We start from the raw sequence: 23999 nt of genomic DNA, 5'->3' as shown, positions 1-23999 counted from the left end.
CCTTTCCTCTTGATTATTTTCAAGGCTGACTGGGCAAATCTGATAATGAAGCCAAGACATTAGATCAGGGGTTGGCAACCTGCAGCCCATGGGCCACAAGCGGCCCATGAGGATCGTTTAAACGGCCCACGAGCCACCCCTGAACCAAGCCGCCCACCTGGCAAGCCCCCGTGCTAAACCCCGCACAGCATGGAGCAGGGACTGGCTTCTGCGGTGCCGGAAATCGCATCTGTGCAGACGCGATCCAGCCCACGGAGCGATCTCCGCAGGAGTAAACCAGCCCAGGCGAGGTAAACCTTGCCGACCCCTGCATTAGATGCAGACACATTCAAGTTATCTGGTGACAAGCAGCTTCTTTACAAAGGTGTCAGTTCCTGCAGCATGTTAACATGAAGTCAATGGGATATACCCACATTTGTCTTACAACAGAAATATACTAAGCTGAATGTGACTGCACATACACAGGTTGCCTGTAGAAAGACTGTTACAAAACCCTAAGTTAAATTTCACTGCCCTGCAGATTTGTTTGGGAAACTGTACATGAATTTAAACAAGAAATTACTGACCAAGTGCTATGTTAGAACTGCCTTGCATTTTCAGTTGAGAAGAGGTCTGCAGGCCTTGGGGTGTGTTGGCTCTGCTGTCATCCATTCCCAAGGACAAATCCTTTCTTGGAATTTTAGTTGCATCATCGGTCAGGCCCATCTGCTTTTGCCTTCTGCGCTTCTTACTCCACAGCTCATGGCAATCCTGCCATAAAGGAAGGCTGTAAAAAAAAAAAATCATCACTTCAGAAAGGATCATAACATCTGAGATTTAGTGATGAGTCAATAAGACCTCATACCCGAAACAAAAACATCCAAGGGCACTTGTGGCACCACTTTGCAGTGTCCTTCATTTCTTAACAAAAACCAAGAATAAAACTGTTCAACACAGGATAATACTTGCTGTTAAGGAGCTTTGCAGCAATAAGATACGAGGTATGAATTCCACCACTCAATAGCTATGTGAGGTATCTTGGTGCCAAGCTCAGCTGACCTTTCTCATTTAGGCAGATGTTTATGGTCGTGTTCCTCATACATTAGATGTAGCCAAAATTATTTTGAGTTAACAAAAGGGGGGTGTGGATGTACATTATCTTTTCAAGTTTGTTCTTTTCTCCATCATGTGTGCAGAAGAAGCACACTGGCCCCATTCACATGCAACAGTAAGCATGTGAAGTCTTGTACATATGAAGCATACTCATGTCAACTGCTCAAATCAAGCTCTCTTCACTCTACCTCAACGGAAACTGAGAAACAAACCACAGAGCAACAGGCTTTGTATTACATACAAACACACACTTATAGTTTATTTCTACAAGGACTAAGCCAAGAACAAACCTTGGCTTCAAGAATGAACCTGCTTGTTCACAGGAAGTCATAGGGTCCGTCCCTCCCCCCGCAGAATAAAACGCAGGATATAAACAAGTAAAACAGCAAACCAATAACCGTCCTTTCCCACAGAAACATTTATAAGTCTGTAGAATATTAATTAGCAGAAGGCCTGATTGAAGAGGAAATTATTCACCTCCCTGGAGAGAGCATTCCACAAACAGGGAGCCACTACAGAAAAGGCCCATTCTCGTGTTGCCACCCTCCAGACCTCACGTGGAGGAGGCACATGAAGAAGGGCCTCAGGTGTTGAACACAGAGTCGTGGTTTGCATGGGCAGAGGTGGTCCTTCAGGTATTGCAGTCTCCACTTATACGGGAGTTATGTTCTAGGGACAGTGCCGAAGGCCAAAATGACACATAGTCAAAACATACTCTCCCTGCACCTCCAAATGCTTGCCCAAAGTGTGTACAATGGCAGGTGAGATTGCCACTATTCCCCCCCCCCACACCCCGATACACACACTTTTGTTTTATTTTGATCGGCCAAGAGTGTTAACAAGTGAACTTGCACAAATTAGAGGCAGGTAAGTTGTGGGTCAACTGTATACCAAAGCTACGCTCCTTACTTGTAGAGCCATTAAATGCTGGAAGTTTTATGAAGTTTAGAAGCATCATTCCAACAGTATGCTCATAATGTATTTTATACACACACCCAGTTGCAGAAAAACTGAAAACGTGCATCACAGGACACCTGCTAGTAGAACTGAAGTATTAAAATCTTGTTTCTGTAGCAAATGAACTCTAGAGAGGGGTACTTACTCTGGTGGAGGCATCTTTGAAGGGTCCACATCTCTCAGAAATTCACACTGAAGTGCCTGTTCAGCTGTGCAGCGCTTGCTGGGATCCAAAGCAAGCATGTAATCAAAGAGATCTAGTGCAGCTGCGGGAATACTGTCAAGAAAATGAATAAAGTGATGTAATTTCTCATCAAGAGTTCAATTTTGTATGTTTTCAACCACCTCTTCTAACTTACTGGCTTGGTGAACTTAGTTTTATAATTTACTGTACAATTAGTACTCCATGCTATAGACTTCAGGGCAAATTCAAGGCAATTCCCTTTGACAGCATAGGCTTATAATTTATTTCCATTTATATGCTGCTTTTCAGTGGCAGTTCCCAGATTTGCAGAAAAACAAAGAATGCAACTACAAAAACAGGATATTTCAAAGTCAACTGGGTTCAGAAGAGCAAATTCAAAGCATCTTAGAAATTTAACAAACTTAGGCACAACTGCAATTTACAGCACATAAGGTATAAGCACATGACCATATTTCATAAACATGAAAGCAGTTTACAAAAAGAATTCCTGTGTCTTCAACAGCATCAGGAGAGGCAGGTATTAAAACAGGTGTCATATTTCCAAACATGGAGATTGCACAGAAGTGGGACCACTAGAAAAAACGAATAAGCCTTAGATAGCATGTGAGAGTTCTCATGATTGTTTCCCGCAATATAAACTAGATGTTGGGGATAAAAGTTTTTGCCTAATTTTCTTAATATGTTAGGACCATTTTAAGCAGCGTGCCAATGGAGCCCACCTGTAGCATTCTATGTGCTTGCCATACCTCACCTATGTCTGCTGTGTCAGTATGGAAAAGCTGGATAGCCCTGCTGGCTTATCCATTCAGCTGACACACAGTAACTAAAAGAACAGTTCAAAATTGAAGCCAGCTGAATGGAAAACTCTTTCTATCTATAATATCCTTGCTTTGGAAGTTATGGGGAGTTCCAAAGTAACTGAATAAAATGAAATTTTAAGAATCCTTCCATAAGTTTTAAAAGCATGCACATAATTTTTAAAAATCTCCCCTTGAGAAAAGGGGCATGAGTACCAGCTCCCTGGCTAGAGTTAATGGATATAAAGATTGATGGATCTGCACAGGCACACACTCCGTATACTGGAGGGTAGAATCCATGAAAAACAACAGACCAGCATTCACGATTTTATGAACTGTACCAATTGCAGACACATCAAGGGAATATTGAGAGCACAGTTTTAATAGCTTGACAAAACAGAAGCCAAATTCTGACTCAACAAAATCAATGATGGAAAAAAACCAGAATTAGTAGGTCATTCCTTACAAAGCAAATTCTTCTCTTAGTCTTCTACGATACTGCTTCTTTGGTTTCATGGTGTTGAAATATGCCAGTTTTATCACATCAGGCCATACTGCAGGACAAGGACTCCCACATATGCGGCTGTATGAAAAACATTGAATGAATGCATGTAGATATTAAGGTTAAAAGGTACAAGTAAAAAATACTAAATCAAAATGAGAATGTGATGACTATTTCCCTTAGCCTGGAACCTTATAAACTTAAGTAAAGCAACTGAAGAGAAATACAAAGATAATGAACTTGGCAGATAAGAATATCCCATGACAAAGAGACCATTTGGTTTTAGGCCTATTAAGGTGATGTGGAGAAGAGACTTGATGAAACTCAAAACATTGGTTATTATTAGCTAATGTTAACTGTACAGTTAAGTTATCCAAGTTGGAAACTGGTGAAATGGCAACTCTGGTTACTCACTGACTTTACATCAAGCTATTGCATTTTAAAAGATAAACAGAGGAGCTGTTCTCTTCTACATATTTTTCCACTAGGCAAGTCAGTGAGGTTTCGTTCAAGAGTATGTGTGGATCAAGGTACAAGAAGAAATACTTGGACACAGACTGATCTGTGCTATGCCCAATATATTTTGATGTAACAGAAGGTAAACATAATGAGTGATAGGCTCATTCTTCTACAGCACAGAAGGAAAAGGGAAATTTTATAATAACCTAAATCATCTCAAGTATTTTTGCCCAGTTTTAGTACTATAAGATCTGCTAGCATAAGAGGAGCCAGTGGCCCACCTAGTCCAACTGTTCTCGCAGTTGGCCAGACTGATGCCTCTGGGAAGCCCAAGTGTGAGGACTATTGTAAGTTATCACACTTAAGGTGGTTCAGGTCTTCATCATCATGTTAATGAAATGAATCAAATCTATTCTCAATGTTCAACAAAAGGGACAAGCAGCTATTTTAAGCTAGATAAAACAACAACAACAAAACATTATTTCATCCCTCACTTTTGGAACATGCTCTGGTGACATCTAGTGGCTCATTCTTTGGAGCACAGCTTTTATTTTATGAGTACTGTATCAAGAGGAAAAAGAAAATTGCCCTCTTACAGAGAAAGATCAATGTTCTTCCATATTTCGTAGTATTAGAAGTCAAGATTGAGAACTCCTCTGACTTGGGGACTCTAGGAAGGCCTAACGTAAGATGTTCTGTGGATAATAACTCATTTCACTATTCAAAATGCAGCAAAGGCTAATATGACTACTGCTGCCACCACAAATAGCTAATTAACTCAGAAGATGCAGAGGGGAAAAAAGGACATGAGAAGGAAAAATAAATGTTACTTCTTCCTAAGTATGCATCAGCCTGTGTAAGGGGAAAAAAAGCCCTCCCTTCCTGTGAAAGGACTTCAGTTTCACTATTTTAAACAACACCAAGCTGCACATTTCACTGTGGGCTTCTGAGGGACTGTTACAGACCCAACATTATAAATGACAACTGACCTTATCAGCTCCAGCTGAGCAAGTTCCTGATTTGCTTGAAATATTGGTTTTTTAGTAAAAAGTTCACCCAGGATACATCTGGAGGAGAGGAGAAACAGACAGAACATTTTCATCAATACCATTTTAACAACTTTGTTGTTGCAAAATATTCTGCTCCTATTAAAAGCCTTACCCGCAGCTCCAGACATCAATGGCAGGTGTGTATCGTTCTTCTCCCAATAAAAGTTCAGGAGGACGGTACCATAAAGTGATAACTTTGTTGGTATATGGTCGACTGGAAAAGAAAACAAATTTGTGTGTCTGGGTTAGATATAAGGACTTGCTGGAAAATAAGACTCCAAGGTGGCTATCACCAATGGAAGCTAAGGCAGTTAAAAAGCTAAATATGGAGTCGAAATGGCCAAGATATTGGGAAATTTTGGAAAAGGAAGGGGACAAATTGAGATTGCAGAGTTTTGAAAAACTAAAAGGGAAGGTGAGAGATTGGTTACATTATCATCAAATAAATGAAGTGTTTAAATTGGACAGTAAAACAGGCTTCCAGGTGGAAAAATCAAAACTAGAGACTGAACTGTTAGAATCCAGTACTAAGAATTTATCAAAAATGTATGATCTGCTGCTGAAATGGAATACACAAGATGAAATGGTAAAATCAAGTATGATTAAATGGGCTCAGGACATTGGTCATAACATCATGTTTGCTGACTGGGAAAAGTTGTGGACCACCGGGTTGAAGTTTACGGCGTGTAATGCCTTAAGAGAAAATATAATGAAAATGATTTATAGGTGGTACATAACCCCAGTCAAGCTTGCAAAGATCTACCATTTGCCTGATAATAAATGTTGGAAATGTAAAGAAAAGGAAGGTACATTCTTTCACCTCTGGTGGACGTGCCCGAAGATTAAGGCATTCTGGGAAATGATTTATAATGAACTGAAAAAGGTATTTAAATATACTTTCCCCAAGAAACCAGAGGCCTTTCTCTTGGGTATTGTCGGCCAGGGGGTGTTAAAGACAGATACAACTTTTTTTATGTATGCTACAACAGCAGCCAGAATACTCATTGCAAAGTACTGGAAGACACAGGATCTACCCACACTGGAAGAATGGCAGATGAAGGTGATGGACTACATGGGCTTGGCAGAAATGACGAGCAGAATCCGAAACCAGGGAAGAGAAGCGGCGGAAGAAGAATGGAAAAAGTTCAAGGACTATTTAAAGAAATACTACAAAATTAATGACAGTTAGAATGATGTTGGACTAAAATAAATGGTTACTATTAGTAATGGTTAAGACAAAGAGAATAAGGATGATTAACATAAATTTATAGTAAAATAAGGGAAGATTCGCTGAATAATTATAAGAATTTGGAATACAGAAACGGGAGGCAAGAGGAAGTCGAGGAAGAAAGGTTTAAGAAATTAGGATATGAAATGGTACCTGTTTTTTGTTCTGTTTATTGTTTGTTGTTTGTTTATGTATGTTTTGTTTGTATTAATATAAAAATTGTTTAATAAAAATATTATAAAAAAAAAGAAAAGAAAACAAATTTGAATTTTCTCAAAAAATGAATTACTATGAGTAACTCAAAATACTGGGGTGGGGTGGGAGGATAACACATCTCACAGTTCTCCTGATCCCACTCAGAAGCTGAAAAAAACCCTTAAAAAACAATGTGCTCATCACTAGAATCACAGGTTTCCTTTCACTACTTGTCTGTCTCAAAATAACCACAATTATTTTATTATCTTCTCAGTTCAGTTTCGAACTATACAAGTCTTAATTCCCAAGCAATTCAAAACACAGAAGGAAACCTATCTTGAACTGGCTTGAAACCAAAACATTTTGAAGTTCACTGGCTCTGAATGGACTTTATAAGCATCCACCACCAGGTTAAGACCTCCATTTTATATCTATAAATACTATATGTCTACAGAAAATGGAGATTTCTTAATAAGATCCCTTATGCCCTTGCTACTTATTTGAAGAAAGCAATTTTAAAAGCATAGGCCCAATTCTCACAGAGGCAATAGTTATGTATCTGTATCTAAATATTCCACTTCAGGGTAGAATAGGGGGCTCACAGAATAGGTCTTCACAAAACATTCATAAGAAGTAAGTCTGTTAAAAAGATTTAGCTGGAACCCTTCACTCAAACACTGTGTTGTGCACACTGCTGCAGGGCTGTTTGTTTTGTGTGGAGGATCATTCAATTGCATGAGCACCCCACCCTACCTGCAGTCTAAATCAGGCTTCCTCAACCTCTGCCCTTCAGATGTTTTTTTGGCCTACAACTCCCATGATCCCTAGCTAGCAGGACCAGTGGTCAGGGATGATGGGAATTGTAGTCTCAAAATATCTGGAGGGCCGAGGTTGAGGAAGCCTGGTCTAAATGGTTACAGCACAGGTGAGGCTTTACTATGGTCATGAAGTTAAGGCCACTGAACTAATACAGGTACAGGCTTGAGAATCAGTAAACAGCATTATGGAACAACTTTCTCCATTTAGATTAAATAGGAATATATAATTTGCATTTTATTTTTCTCTTGAAGTGGTATTCTGAAAAGTATATGTTAAACAAGCCAAAATTAACAATAAGTAACATAATTGTGTGATGTAATTTAAATACGAGTGGAATAATATAATATATATTCCAAACATAAGTATATCCATTTAAAAAAGGTATACACAGCAAATCAGACCTAAACTAACAAACTGAGGTGTTTGTTATAAAAACTATAAAAAAGCTCAAGAATTTAATTCAAGAGTCATTAATTCAAATGATATAAAACCACAGAAATAAGCAAAATGGGTTAAAGCCATGGAAAATAACTAGGGCTGCCATATTTTGAAGAGCAAAAAAGAGAACATGTTTGCCAACTTCTACTTTTATCTATGGTTCGCTATTAGGACTCTACTCGTGAAAAAGAGGACGTGTCCTGGAAAAAGAGGACACATTTCAACCCTATAACTATTTTCTGCTACTTTTATTACCAAACTTTTTGAAACGTTTCACCTGGCTTTTAAAATTTGCTTATGAGGAATTTCTCAAAACACTGTCAAGAAGAACTGACATGTAGTTTTGGACTTCGTATTAGACTTACCTCTCTTCAGAGCTATACAGCCGAGCAAGCCCAAAATCTGCAAGCTTGATCTGCCCTCTAGTGGAAAGAATAAAGATTTTACGCAATTTTTAAATATCTAAACAAAGGGTGTGAGGAAATGAAATCAGAAAAAAATATAAATCCCTGCATGAAAAAAATAATTTGTAGCAAATCTTAATGCTTATGAACTAAAACTTAGCGTATGTATCACAATAGATAGAAATACTTAAAGAACCTACTTAAAGTTCTAAATGGCTAAGTTGGTAGTTTTCCATACAATATTATTAATATTATGAAGCAACTTTCACGTTATGACAGCAAGACCCTCGGTAAAAACCCTCAGATGGGTCATTTTAAGTTTTATAACATGGTGGGTTGTTTACATACCACTCTGAAACTTGCATACCCAAAGTGGTATACTGTATAGTTAAAACAATATATAATGCAGGTAAATGATGTAATAGAAACAAAACATTACAGAACAACAGTGCAGCAGTAATAGAGATAAACCCCAAGTAAGCCACCTGTACAGTACTTCCTTACCAATTGCAACAGCAACTCTCTGAGGTCTTATAAGCAGTGGGTCCTGTTCGTGCCCCCTCCACTTCACATGCAGTGAGATTTGTATTATGTTATGTATATACCTACCACTTAAGAGATGTTTTAAAAATTAAGCTATAAAACTTTTCTAAATAAATAAAAATAAACTTTGCATACACAGAAGACCCACTGACCTAGCTCTATGGGCATATCCCATTATGTGCAGAAATGGTGCTTTGTGTGAACAGAGAACATACAGTGGTACCTCGGGTTAAGAACTTAATTCGTTCTGGAGGTCCGTTCTTAACCTGAAACTCTCCTTAACCTGAAGCACCACTTTAGCTAATGGGGCCTCCTGTTGCCGCTGCGCCGCCGGAGCACGATTTCTGTTCTCATCCTGAAGCAAAGTTCTTAACCCGAGGTACTATTTCTGGGTTAGCGGAGTCTGTAACCTAAAGCGTCTGTAACCCGAGGTACCACTGTAGTTCCACTATTCTGCATTCAAATGCTTAAGATTGTGCACATGCAGAAACATGCCTCTATTACTGTAGTGGACTGATAGCATGTCGGGTATTATGCACATAGAGCATTCCACAAATGGGGAGCCACTACAGAAAAGGCCATTCTCGTGTTGCCACTCTCTGGATCTCACATGGAGGCAGCTCGTGAAGAAGGGCCTTAGATAATGAACAAAGAGTCCAGGATGGTTTATATGGGGAGAAACGGTCCTTCGGGTATTGCGGTCCTAAGCCATTAAAGGCTTTATAGGTCAAAACCCGCACTCTGAATTGGGCCTGGAAGCTAATTGGCAGCCAGGGCGGTCAGGTCCACATTTCCTGCTTCACGTGGTCTTGAAGATGCCTGCAGCTGGGAAGCCTGCACACATGGCCTCTTTTATTGGTCATTCTGGGTCGCACAACCACTGCCACAGTGTCGTTTCTCCTGGCAGATCAAGAGGCGCAGATGACTGCAAAGGTTGCAAGGTTTCTAGCTGGGGCAATCAGAATAAGGTCCACTATTTGACTGATGATTCAGAACCCTAAACCGTGTTTTATATAACCGACTTTTATTTTGTTCTGTGTATATCGCAATGCTTTTTGTTGCTATGGCCGGTGGCTGATGCAAATAAAGTTTCATTCATTCATTCATTCATTCATGGCACCAAGGCAATATCACTATTTGTTCCCAACAACCATATTGTACACGGAATTCACTATATAGATGAGGAAACAACTGTAAAACTCTTTGAATTAATTGACTTGAGGGAGTAAGGAAGAGAAATATCTAAGCAACCACTGCATGTACAGCTCACTGCTTTAATCCAGGAGTGGGGTAACCTCCAGTCTGCAGGTCCAGTTTGGCCCAGCACAAGTCTCCATTTAGTCCACAAGTCTGTTTTCCCCAAACCACACCCACTTGCCCAACACCCCACATCAGATGGTTCCAGTTTCCCCATGGGAAATTTGATCCCACAGCCAATCCCTGCAGAAAGGAGGTTTGAAGTTACCTCCCACCAGCACCATTAAAGACTCTTTCCAAGACCTGTTTGATGCTTTGAAGTCCTGAAGACAATCGCCTGATAGCATTGTGATGCCAGGCAATTGGTCAACCAGTTAATTTGGCCAGCGGAAAAGGGAAAGTAAATATTCCATATCAGATTCATTGCCCCAGGTTTAATCCATATAGCTATGTATCTTGTTTGAATACCCAAAGGTATCCATCCAACTTACTACTAAAATATTCATCTGCCAAAAAAAGTTTATCCACCACTGCCTGTCCTGCTGTCTTTCCAGATCCATTCTGCAGAAACTCAAGCTTAAAGACGAACCAGCTCATTTGAAATGCCTTACAGCTAATGATAATTACAAAATACCTAAGAACACAATCCTGCCAAGACTTCCTAGTCTTATAATAATTTCATTTTTATATACCCAATACAATTTAAAATGCCCAAACATGGCAAGACAATAACTTCATCTGCCAATACGTTAATACTGCAACAGTAAAATGTATTAGTCAGGTGAGATTAATTGGGGAATACAGTGGTGCCTCACTAGACGAAAAGAATCCGCTCCGCGATTCTCTTCGTCTAGCGGTTTTTTCGTCTTGCGAAGCAAGCCCATTGACAGCTTAGCGGATTAGCGCTACAGCTGTCAAGCGGCTTTTCGCGATCAGCTGTTAAGCGGCTTATCAGCGGAACAGCTGATAAGCGGCTTAGCGGCTTAGGAAAAGGGCGAAAAAAGCGAAAAAAACCCGCAGGGGGGACGCAAGATTTTTTTGTCTTGCGAAGCAACCCCATAGGGAAATTCGTTTTGCGAAGCGCCTCCAAAACGGAAAACCCCTTCGTCTAGCGGGTTTTCCATCTTGCGAGGCGTTCGTCTTGCGGGGCACCACTGTAGTTGACTTGATGGCAACTATACAGTGAGTAAAGGGCTCCATCAATATTTTCAGTTTATTTTTAGTATATTGATTTCCTTGCCATTGCACATTTGTTTGTAAAATTTCCTGATGCATTATTAAGTATTGGCATCCAATGAAATTGTTTTGCATTATTAGGGCATGTATAAAGTGAAGTCAAACGAATAATAAGCCTTTGGAAGATTCTGCTTTTAGGTATTTTGTAATTTTATATTTGCTTTTAAGGAACTTTAGCTCTCCAAATTAGAAGCCTATTTTCTTACAGACTTGAGCGGCAAGCCTTTCCAGGTGAACCAATGATTCAGTCTTTATATAAGCCTGATACCTGTGAGTATTCTAACAAGATAAGCAGTTGCATTTATTTATTTCAAAAAATTTATACACTGTTTGACTGTAAAAAAACAAACCAACCTCAAAGTGCTTTACCAAAAAGATAAAAACAATCAAATTATCAATAAGAACAACAAGTTAACATTTTCAAAAAAATAAAGTAACAATAGACTAAAACTCGGATTAACTTTCTAAACATTTAGGTAGGCTTGTCTAAACAAGTATGTTTTTAGTAGCGGCCAAAAAGGGCATACTAAATGTGGATTAAACTATATGGATTAAACTATGAAGTTCATACAATTAAAAGTGCTATTAAAATGCAACAACGTTTCTTATAATAACCCGAGTCTAGACTGAATTGTTTGTTGTTAGGTGTCTTTGGAGAAAGTGTGTATTGTAGTGTCTGAAGTAGCTCTCAACAGCTTTAAAGAGAAGTGTATCACCAGTGCAAATAAAATCCAATTGCAGCATAAGCCATAATAATAATAATAAATAATAATAAATTTTATTTATATCCTGCCCTCCCCAGCTGAAGCCGGGCTCAGGGCGGCTAACAACAATCAAGTAATCAAACAATCAAATAACCCAACATTCTAAAACATTTCATTATAAAAATTAATTAAAATAAAATTAATGGCAACCGTTAAGCAAAATTCTATGCAGGTTGCGAGAGGAGGGAGTCAGGCTGCGCCCTGACCAAAGGCCTGGTGGAACAACTCTGTCTTGTAGGCCCTGCGGAAAGATGTCAGGTCCCGCAGGGCCCTAGTCTCTTGTGACAGAGTGTTCCACCAGATTGGAGCCACAGCCGAAAAAGCCCTGGCTCTAGTTGAGGCCAGCCTAACCTCTCTGTGGCCTGGGACCTTCAAGATGTTTTTATTTGCAGACCGTAAGTTCCTCTGTGGGGCATACCAGGAGAGGCGGTCCCGTAGGTACGAGGGTCCTAGGCCGTATAGGGCTTTAAAGGTTAAAACCAGCACCTTAAACCTGATCCTGTACTCCACCGGGAGCCAGTGCAGCTGTTATAGTACCGGATGAATGTGATCTCGCAGCGAAGACCCCATAAGGAGTCTCGCCGCGGCATTCTGCACCCGCTGGAGTTTCTGGGTCAGTCTCAAGGGCAGCCCCACGTAGAGCGAGTTACAATAATCCAGTCTGGAGGTGACCGTCGCATGGATCACAGTGGCTAGGTATTAGTAAAAATAAAAGTCTTGAAGCACCATCTGTCAGGGATGTTTTAGTTGCAAATCTTGCACTACAGGGGGTTGAACCTGATGTCCCTTGGGGTCCCTTACAACTCTATTATTCTATTATTCTACCTTGAAGACAAACACATTTATTATGACATAAACTTTGGCGGACGACTGTCATCAGCCTATTCATCATCAGACTAATAGCAAGCTCTTTATCAACCTGTGTTAATGCAAGTTATGATTTATCAAGAAATTTTTGCATTTCTAATATCTGTGTATACAAAACTGAATGAATACCTGTTGTTTAGTAAGATGTTGGAGCATTTAATATCTCTGTGCAAGAAATTCTTCTTGTGACAATAATCCAAGCCTTCCATCAACTGCCTCATGAATGATTTAATATGACTCTCATCAAAATGAACCAAGCCAGATTCTAGGAGCCCCATCAGGTCATGATCCATATATTCAAACACAAGGTAAAAAGCACCTGCGGGGAAATTTAAATTGTTTTCATATTTAGTTTAATTTTTGAAGACAACTGTTGATTCCATGCACTAAAATGAGATTTGTTCAGTTCACTACTTTGACATATGTTGCCAAAATGCTGTAACATAAGTAAGCACATCATTCTTAAACATATTTCTGGAGAGGGAGGGATTTTTCAAACCTATTCAGGACACTATTCTACATTTCAAGTTGGAATACCAATCTTTACCTCTGCACCTATTTTCATGGGAGTTGGAGGAGAGAAATTGCAAAGATATATTGTATACAAAACTATTATCTGCTTTGATAATGGAGATTACAGGCATGGATGTTAGAATGACACTGACAACAAAATTCTACATTTTGAGTCTGGTCCCATCTAAACTCCTGTACCCATTTCCAAGGGACCTACGGTTTGATATCCTGATTTGTTTCAACACACAAAAATTGTTAGAATAAATCACAGTTCTCCAGGTTCACCCATCATAGAAAACTGGTTAGTTCTAAAGAAGAGGTTTTTATCTCCTCATCACATATGCAAAAGCTCATACAGGTCTTTTCCCACAATGCTAAGCTATCTTCTATTTCAAAAAGGCCATATTATAAGCCATACTGAGGGCTCCATCAGCGTTGTGGCAAGATAAAATCTCCCTGAGATACTGGAAAACTCTGCCAGTCAGTGTAGACAATACTGAGGTAGTTGAGTCAATGGTCTCTCTATAAGGCAGTTTCCTATGGTCCTAGATATTGTGTTGTATCTTTATATGACACTTTCCATCTTGCTGGAAATGCAATGGGAAACTGCAAAAACACTCCAAGGTCTAGTATTATGGCAAGTCAGCTAACATTCAAATGTATTCTTTTTTTTCCATTGTAAAACAAATCAAGATCCAACCAATAAAAACATACGGAGTTAAACTGAATATAAATCCCAAAAACCTTTACTGAAAGATGTTTTTCCCTCAAGAATCTCAATATACGTTTGATATGCTTCCACAACTATTTAACAGCGTGTATATAACCTCATGAACTCACTGCTTAAGGTTATCCAACTGCTAAAGTAAAAGATGAAGCCATTTCATGATTACTGTACTTCGTCTAACTCCAGTCACTTATATTCACAGTTCTACAGAATAAAAGCTGAAGAAATGCCTCTTAATGACGAGTCAGTTACACTGAATTCTCCAATCTCTAACAGACTTCCCATTAGTTCTGAGAGAGCCAAGTAAAGCAACTCATGTACAATGAGAACAGAGAAGGAACTCTGCAGTGAAGCATCCTCTGATAGCTGCATGACTGATGTCAGTAAAACCTTCCAAGCTTCAGGCTTGCGCTAATATCGGCTTGCTAGCACTCAAACAAACAAAAAAAGTTCATGAAGACTACATTTGATTCACAGGACAAAGACTGTAAATCCTTTCAAGAACAAATCTGCAGGATATGGTAACCTTTGCCTTTAGCCTTAGGGTTTCACATGACTGCAAACTGATTAGACTAACTTGAATCCATACTTTTTTAAGTCGTTATCTCTTCAATGCTTTCTGGATCGTGTTTCTGAAGCAGCTTTTTACCATTTTGACAAATCTTTCTTTAAAAAAAAGCTCAAGTACTACATATTTTCCCAACCTGAACAAACTAATTGTTACAGAAACAAAATAAAGTGTTTCCACTTAGCCTACTTTACCTAACCATTATCTGCACAAGAGGGGGTGGATACAGAAACCCTCTTACCACAGCCCAGACCATTAAAAGCCATTGAAACTTTTCAGGCCAAATCACAAAGTCAAAGATTAAGAGAAGATCAAATTTACCTAGTGCAACTCTCCACTACAACCATCTGTCTGCCACATGCCACCCTAACTGAGATAGACTAGAGTGCCCTGAGCAAAGAGCAAGTGCACTGCAGACAGAGGACTGAATGCCAAAGAACTGACACAGCCAAGTTCTAGCCACATGCTTAAGGAAAATTCTCAGAAAATTTCTCAACATCCCTCTAACTTCCAAAATGACAATCAAACAAGGAACCATTTCAAAGATTTACTAGACACAAGAATAGCTTTTTAAAACAAAAGAGGAACCAAAGTAATGATCTGAGTGAGTTCAGATCACAACTTGGCTAAAAGGTTGACCCTACTTGCTAATCCTCTAATGTGGTCTGGACTACACTTCCTATCAACCCCAGCCAGCAGGGTCAATGGTCAGAGATGACAGGAAGTGTAGTCCAAAACATCTGAAGGGCACCAGGTTGGAGAAAGCTGTTCTAATGGTATTTTCCCAAGAGGAAAGCAAATTGGCAGTGGAGCACAGAATGGGAGGGAAGGGGAGGTACAGAAATGGAGGTTATAAAAAAGGAGGGAAGTGATATGGGAATGAGGGTGGAGGTGAAAACAGGGCTACTAAAGTGGCTGCGGAATAGGAGGAAGTGGCTTCCTAATTGGGTGGAAGGTGCAAAGAGGGCTTAGTAGTTCCAATGTGTGTGAATATGCAAGAAGTTACCATGGGGTGGATGGTGTACAAGGAGGAGGAGCCATGAATATGGGAGTGAAGGTGCAAAGCTGGTGCAAAGTGGGCCTGCAGAACAGAAGAAAGAAGTGGCTTAAAAATGGCGTTGGGAAGGTGAAAAAGGAGCTTCGGAGTTGTGTGGCGTGGGAAGGGAAAGCTCTAGTGGGTTAACATGGGGGATTACTTAAGTGAGAAAAGTTTCTACACCCCTTAAAAAAAATGCCCTTGGTGATTTTTGTTTAGTGCTGGGATTTTGTTTTGCCGCACGTCCCAGAAGTTATTATATAGGGCTGCCATATGTCTGGGATTTCAAGGGCAGAATTGACCTCTGGGGGGTTTTTCCAAGAGGCAGTGCTTTGTCCTGGATCTTAGAGAAGTCAACCGAAAAATTGCAACAACTTTCAGGGTTTCTCCTTTTTGAAATATGGCAATCCTATACTATAGTATAGGGACGCGGGTGGCGCTGTGGGTAAAAGCCTCAGCGCCTAGGGCTTGCCGATCAAAAGGTCGGCGGTTCGAATCCCCGCGGCAGGGTGCGCTCCCATTGCTCGGTCCCAGCTCCTGCCAACCTAGCAGTTCGAAAGCACCCCCGGGTGCAAGTAGATAAATAGGGACTGCTTACTGGCGGGAAGGTAAACGGCGTTTCCGTGTGCTGCGCTGGCTCGCCAGATGCAGCTTTGTCACGCTGGCCACGTGACCCGGAAGTGTCTCCGGACAGCGCTGGCCCTCGACCTCTTGAGTGAGATGGGTGCACAACCCCAGAGTCTGTCAAGACTGGCCCGTACGGGCAGGGGTACCTTTACTTTTACTTATACTATAGTAATTGCATTACTTGTGATTTTGTTGTATTTGTGGGTATTCACTTTTCTAGAAATCTTTACAGCTCAGAAAAGGGGGATAAATATATTTTAGCAAGGCATATATTTTAAAAATGCCAATTCAATGAGAAAAACTGAATAGTATATAGGATGCTATTATCTTGCTCATATTAATGTGGGCAAAGGCTTATAGCATGTCTCTTCAAAAGAAACCATGTATACATATGAAGAAGTGTGCGAGTTACATTACAGCTCAATAAATGCTCATGCTACTCTCAAATAAGGTGCATTCAAATCAGGACTGTTAACACAACAGTAGTCTACATACCTTTGTCTTTCTTAAAATCCAAAGCATCTTCCTTATCTGTTACTATTTCCTTCATGTTGATTATGCTTTGGTGAGTAAGTTGTCGAAGAATCTTAATTTCTCGAATAGCTGTAATTGGAAAGCCTTCCTTCTCATTATCCAACCGTACCTTCTTCAGTGCCACCATTTCCCCTACAAAATAATATTTTTATTCTATAATGATGTAATTGCATTCAATTCAGAATTTCCTGTGGCTGTTTGTATAATGTGAGACTATCAGGTATCTTATAAAACTGAAACAGAAATTTACTGCATAGAAAATGAAAATGAGTATATTTAAGCAGATTCAGTATGCAAATCTCTATGCAAATAAAACAAGTTAAAACTGCTTCTACTACCACAATGTCACTTTCTCATTTCCTTTTAACATGCATGACAGCAATCTCTGCTGCCAACCACTACGCAAGGCATCACTCAGAGAAGATGTTCCGCATATGCTTTTCTGTAAGGATGTGATCCCCCAAATCCTATTTCAAAAACCATTTCATTTTGCCCACTTGTTGATCCAGCAGTCGGAAAAACCTGTTTGTGGCTATGGAGCACAAGGCCCATTACAAAAGCTTAGAATGAAAGGTCTGTGCAAACACTATGGTGTAAATTCAAATTTCACCTCCAGATCACATGTGGTCCATCAACTCCAGCATTTTGCAACTCCACAGCAAGGTAGCAATACATTTATTCCACAAATATCAGAGATTGGGAGACACTCAATGTTTGTGTGGGAACGTCACCTCACATAATAAGACTTCTATTCATCCCTTTGTCCCACCAACCCCAGCTGCGCTGGACTGTTCCCCAACCCTTCAGAGAACATTTGGATACAGCTGGATGTCACATCTTTATTTTAGCACTAGTATTATTTACCCAACTTTCTATTCCTCCTCTGTCTCAATAAGCACTTGAAGTCCATAACTGACCCTTTCCCCATTCAATACTTCTGCAATGAATATTTGCACTTGGGTGCCACAGTCTGATGGTGCACACGCTCAATTCCACACATTTTACTATATCCATGGACTAAGCCGCACACTGGAAGAAGTGTGAAGAGTCACAGCTTCTTGAACTTTCCTTAAGGGCTTGTAGCCTAAACAAACAATCATCTCAAGTACTGTCTTGCAGCTGTGGAGAATTATTGCATAATATATGCTCAGGAACTTGACAAAAGACACAAAACATGCTGTGGTGATCACACTCAAAGTCAGCTATTTCTATGTGAATTGATTTTGAAAGCTTACCTGTATCTTTATCTCTTGCTTTGTAAACTTGCCCGTAAGTTCCTTCTCCAATAATGCCAATGATATCAAATTTATCAACACAGCGTTTCCCCCAGTCAATTTCTTTTTGCTTTGTTTCACCGTGGCGTGGTCCACATATCCTAGCAGACAGTAAAATGCAATTTGAATGCATTTCCATATCTATATAATAATATTGTATAGATGTGTTTTTTTTAAAAAAAGATCTTACTGATTGTGTTTATTGTAATCAGTTTTAGTATTTCTGCTATGTTTAAAAGTCACTTTGAGCCATTTCCATGAGTAATATGTATAATAATAATTATAAAAAAGAAAATATTAATAAAAATTCTCCTTAGAGTATCTGCTCTTTTGTGCATACTATGACTTCAGCATTTATTTTCAGTCTAAACAAATCCTGCCATTAACCACAACTGTCATTTGCAATTTCCTTTAAACCCCTATGACTGTTCCATATATCCCTGGGGGTGTTGGTTTGCATTTACTGCTGATACTGAGCAGATTTTCAAAAACATTCTAACACAAAACAAGGATCATCTGTTTTCTGGGAAAACTAAAAAGAAACTCAGGATGCAATATCTTTCTTTCCGTAGAAAAATAGAGAAACGAAAGGATACATGATCTCAACCTGTACCAGTGAAATGCAGGTGTGGGTGGGTGTTTTAAATCCCAATATGACTTGTTAAATTGTTTCATTACCCATTTCAGATATTTCACTCTTTATTCCTACATCCAGGTCCTGCTATCCATCTGCTTGTTATCCTCAAATTTACTTGTCCAAATACAAAGAATTGTGCCCAAACCTCACTACACACACGGCTCATTCAGATATCGAAACAGCCAGAGTTTGCCTACTTCCTTACTTGTTCATGCTTTGCTGGTCAGCAGCTGCCATTTTCAGGCAGAAACCATGGAGAGGTGGGGGGGTTAGAGTGTGGACAAATCAGGGAGCAGGGGAGATGGGACAAATCAGCTTTTCTTCCTTTGCCTCTCTTTTGCTAGTTGGTTGCAGCCATTTTAAGAAGAAACCATGGCAGGAGAGGGGAAGAGACATTAGAGATGTTCACATAGGAATCAGTGGAACTTGTTATGCAAGTGGACTTGTTATGCAAATGCCTGCCCAACAAACGATTTCCAGGGAATGCACTGTGTTCAGGTAAGCAGGACCTGCATGTATTTCACACTCCTTGTTACTCAGAAATTAGACGCTATAATAAATTTACTGGATGAAGAAAACAGCATGCTATAATCTGTTATTTCAGCAAGCAACTCGAAACACTTATAATATGGGTGTGATGAGGCATACTGAAGATTAAATATATGTTTAAGGCATATATTTCTGCCTATAGATCTAGGTGCAAAATGGTGACAAAGCTTTGTTATATCGGTATAATGAAATGGCAGCACACAACTGGTAGAAATGAAAGAAGGCTGTTCCATTAGCTGTGTTTACAATCTGTCAGTGCATCTAGACTGGCAGTTTTAAAAGTACATGCAATCACAATTATGCTAACCTACTTCAGCTCCTTTTACTTCCTAAAACGAGTAAAATATTAAAAAGAAGCCTTAACAGAATCCTACTATGAGTAAGCTACCAGTATTTCTTATATTCAATAGCTCAAACAGAGATTTTAAAGCAAAACGCTATGGAAGTGAAATACATGTATTATAGAAAAAGAAAAACTTGTGCATACTTCGGTCTCTTTTTAAGATGTGGCTGCACTGGTGTTTTTTTCTCTTCTGGACTTCTGGATAAATCATCTCCTCCAGGCAACTCAGGTGGCAGTGGCAGATCTTCCAGCAAGTGACGCAATTTCTTCTCCACTTCTTTCTTAACAGCTTTCACAGAAATGCTCCCTTGAAAACTAGAGAAATATAGACAAACCTTTGGTAGCTTCCTATTTCAAAATCTGTTGCCAGAAATATAACTCAGTTTTCCATAGTACAGCCTTCTCTAGATTTACATTTTGAAGAGCATTAATTCTGAATATGTGAAGGCATAAGCAACTGGAAATCAAATTTGCAAATATGTTAATAATATTAATAATATAATATTAATATTATTCTAGAATTTGAGGCTACAGCATTTACCTGATCATTCAGAAATTTACCGTATTTTTCCCTCTATAACACGCAGATTTTTTCTCCTAAAAAGGAAGGGGAAATGTCTGTGCGTGTTATTGAGCGAATGTGTGGTCCCTGGAGCCGAAAAATCAGGCAAAAATCCACTCGCGCGCATCAGGGAGGAGGGAGCTCCGTGAGAGAGGAAGCTGTTGCTTTCCTGCATTCTGCCTCAGGGTCTTACTGCCCTCCCTCCTCTGTTTCGTTGCTGTGTTTGCTGAAACGGAACAAAGAGCAGGGAAAGCCCCTCCCCTCCAGGCAAGCAGAGGGGAAAGCTAATTCCTCTCTGTGCTCCGGTGCTGCTGGGGGAGAGGGAGAGAGAGGGGGGGAGGGAGAGAGGGGGGGAAGGGAGAGAGGGGGGAGGGGGAGAGAGGGAGAGGGAGAGGGAGAGGGAGAGGGAGAGAGAGAGAGAGAGAGAGAGAGAGAGAGAGAGAGAGAGAGAGATGGCTGGCTTGGGTGGGGGGAAACTTTTGCCTTTCTTTCCTCCCTCCCGTTAAATCCCTCTCCTGCATTCTTAGCCAGCTGCTTCTCTGCACACCCCTCTCATGTCCCTTCTTTGTTTTTCCTTCGCTCCCCACTTAAAATGTGGTTACAAAGCATAGATCCACATGGATCCTCAGGATCTTTGCATTGGGTCACCCCAAATTGACCATCAGATCACATAGCATGTCCATGGCTACAGCCTGCACCAAAAAAATCACGCACCCACTGTTGCCTGGGGTTGCAATGGTGCAAAAATGTGGTTACAAAGCATGGATCCACAGGGATTCTCAGGATCTTTGCATTGGGTCACCCCAAATTCACCATCAGATCACATAGCATGTCCATGGCTACAGCCTGCACCAAAAAAACCACACACCCACTGTTTCCTGGGGCTGCAATGGTGCATAAATGTGGTTACAAAGCATGGATCTACAGGGATTCTCAGGATCTTTGCATTGGGTCACCCCAAATTCACCATCAGATCACATAGCATGTCCATGGCTACAGCCTGCACCAAAAAAACCACACACCCACTGTTTCCTGGGGCTGCAATGGTGCATAAATGTGGTTACAAAGCATGGATCTACAGGGATTCTCAGGATCTTTGCATTGGGTCACCCCAAATTCACCATCAGATCACATAGCATGTCCATGGCTACAGCCTGCACCAGAAAAATCACGCACCCACTGTTGCCTGGGGCTGCAATGGTGCAAAAACGTGGTTACAAAGCATGGATCCACAGGAATTCTCAGGATTTTTGCATTGGGTCACCCCAAATTCACCATCAGATCACATGTCTGTGGCCACAGCATGAAGCACAAAAATGATACATCCACTGTTTCATTCAGAATGTTTTTTCCCTTGTTTTCCTCCTCTAAAAACGATGTGCGTGTTATGGTCAGGTGCGTGTTATAGAGCGAAAAATACGGTAAATAACAGGCATTTTTCAACACAACTCTGACATATAGGGAGCTCCAGCTAATTTGGGTGTTATCTGTTACATTTTCACCTGGCAGTATATTAAGATTTATTTTTCTGAAACTTATTTGGCTATTACACTCCCTATAGCAGGGGTGTAATGAGACACACCCAGTCTCTCCATTTGACCTGTGAGGCCATTTCTACCAAGCCATGCTCACCCACCCTTTAGCCAATGCCATATAGGACATCAGGTATGAGCAGGTACGGACAGGACTTGGCCAAAATGATGTTTGCAGATGCTGCCGATCACCTGGTCTACAGTGTCTGCAAAGACCTTTTCAAACATCAGGGCAAGGTAGCACTCAGAGAGGATTTCTGAAGACCCCTGCAGGCTAGAAAGGTCACCCGACATAATTGTGATGCCAGGTGATTGACAGGTGGGTAGGGGAATCCATCAGGCTAGAAGGGTTCCTCAGCCCTGCCCCATAGCATATGAGAACCAATTTCTTCAGTGTCTACCTACATGTTGTATACAGGGCAGATTAAGACTGGCTGTTGTGGAGGGTTCTCAAACAAACTTTCAGTTTGAAGGTGCTTGCTTTTTTCAATGTCCCCCTTATTAGTTTATTTTTTAAAAAATGCTATATTTACAAAGGCTCAAAACTTTGAATTGTAAATTGTCTTAAGTTTACACGGAATAAATAATGGTAAAATTCAGTTGTAATGCCAAAGTTAGTATCTTCTGGAATAACCGGGAGATAATGGTATTTCCAATGTTCTATTCCTTTTTATTCCATATACAGTCAAACCTTGGTTGTTGACTGTAATCCGTTCTGGAAGACTGTTCGACTTCCGAAACATTCGACAACCAAGGCACGGCTTTCGATTGGTTGCAAGAGCTTCCTGCACTCAAGCGGAAGCTGCGGCGGATGTTCGGGTTCCGAAAAATGTTTGGAAACTGGAGCATTTACTTCCAGGTGTTCAGGAGCCGAAACGTATGATAACAGAGGCGTTCAAGAACCGAGGTTTGACTGTAGAGTGCTTCCACTCCCCGCCCCCCCCCAATACTGTACACAGGTTGAATGGATCTGCATCTATGGATATATAAATGTGATTCCTCAATAAGCAATAACACAATTCAGGAACACTGGCATAGCCGGTGGCGGTGGCAGGGGAGGTGGCTGCCCCCACAATCAATCAAAATCTGAGGTTCTGTCCCCGTCCCCCGTCCCCAATGAAAGTCTGCCACCCAACAAAAATCCTGGCTACGCCCATGTTCAGGAAGATTAAATATGATTTGCTATTATGATTTATTTTGGGTGGTTTGAATACCAGATATACTCGTGCATTTTCCAGGTATCACTAATGTTGCAAAAATTTTAACTTCTTAGCTAGTTCAACTTTGTTTTTAAATTGTTAAAAACAAAGTTGAACTAGCTAAGAAGTTAAAATTTTTGCAACTATTGGAAGACTCAAGATCTACCCACTCTGGAAGAATGGCAGATGAAGGTGATGGACTACATGGAATTGGCAGAAATGACCGGCAGAATCCGAGACCTGGGAGAAGAGTCGGTGGAAGAAGATTGGAAGAAATTTAAAGACTACTTACGGAAATATTGTAAAATTAATGAATGTTAGAATGATGTTGGATGAAAAGTTATGTGGTTTTTAGCTACAATGCTATAAGGAGTATGAAAAAATTGGACTATTAATAGACAAAAATCTAATGTTACATTATTTTAAGATTAAAGATTAGGATAAGTAAAGAGGGGAAGGATTTGCTGAACTAACAAATTAAATTGGAATACAAAAAGGGAGGTTTGAGGAGGTCCGGGAATCAAGCAAATGAAAGAATGTGATGGAAAGATGGAATTGTTTTTTACTTGTATTTTTTATTTTTTATTTTTGTAAAATCTTAATAAATATCGTTAAAAAAATAAAAATAAATTGTTGACTAATTTTCTGCTGAGGGTCTTTTGAGGCTGAAACATCTTTGATGCTTTCATATACATATGTACCATATTATTCCATTAGGTTTATCAGTCTTATCTCATGTACAGCTATTGGCAGATGTTTTGGATTCATTTTATTAATCAATTTATTCAAATTAAATGTTTCTATACACTTTCTTCCTTGTTCATCCTTTATTTATTTATTTATTTATTTATTTCTCACCCTTCACCTTACGGTCCCAAGACGAGGACAGAACTGGTACAGAACTGTGGAGAATTACCAAAGGTAAAGAGGAAAGCAAAGGTAAAGGAAGGTGGGATCAATCTGCTTATGCCCTCCCTCACATGGGACAATCTATATGGCCAAAAAAATGAAGAACGCTGTTGCCAAAAATACAACTCAATTCAGCTATCACACTCTATTGTGTTAGTTACAGTAAAAGTACGTGTCAGCCTGGCAAGGAGCCAAAGACAGGCTCAGACACAGGTTTGGTTAGTCGGAACACAATAG

At 40.1% G+C, this 23999-nt stretch overlaps 1 protein-coding gene across 1 annotated transcript in view; it reads right to left on the bottom strand.

The window, feature by feature from the left end:
• Positions 1-23999, bottom strand: part of CDK13 (cyclin dependent kinase 13) — a 40652-nt gene that overhangs the window by 5330 nt on the left and 11323 nt on the right. Inside the window, exons 3-12 of the mRNA XM_053359414.1 lie at positions 19705-19875; positions 17993-18132; positions 16719-16889; positions 12882-13071; positions 8107-8163; positions 5174-5275; positions 5002-5079; positions 3518-3634; positions 2195-2326; positions 567-766 (exon numbers count right to left, since the gene is read on the bottom strand). Coding sequence (XP_053215389.1) covers positions 567-766; positions 2195-2326; positions 3518-3634; positions 5002-5079; positions 5174-5275; positions 8107-8163; positions 12882-13071; positions 16719-16889; positions 17993-18132; positions 19705-19875 — 1358 coding nt within the window. The remainder of the gene's footprint in view (positions 1-566; positions 767-2194; positions 2327-3517; positions 3635-5001; positions 5080-5173; positions 5276-8106; positions 8164-12881; positions 13072-16718; positions 16890-17992; positions 18133-19704; positions 19876-23999) is intronic.

This window comes from Podarcis raffonei, chromosome 12 (genome assembly GCF_027172205.1).
Source record: "Podarcis raffonei isolate rPodRaf1 chromosome 12, rPodRaf1.pri, whole genome shotgun sequence".
Taxonomy (NCBI): domain Eukaryota; kingdom Metazoa; phylum Chordata; class Lepidosauria; order Squamata; family Lacertidae; genus Podarcis; species Podarcis raffonei.
This window is presented reverse-complemented; position numbering and strand designations above follow the sequence as displayed.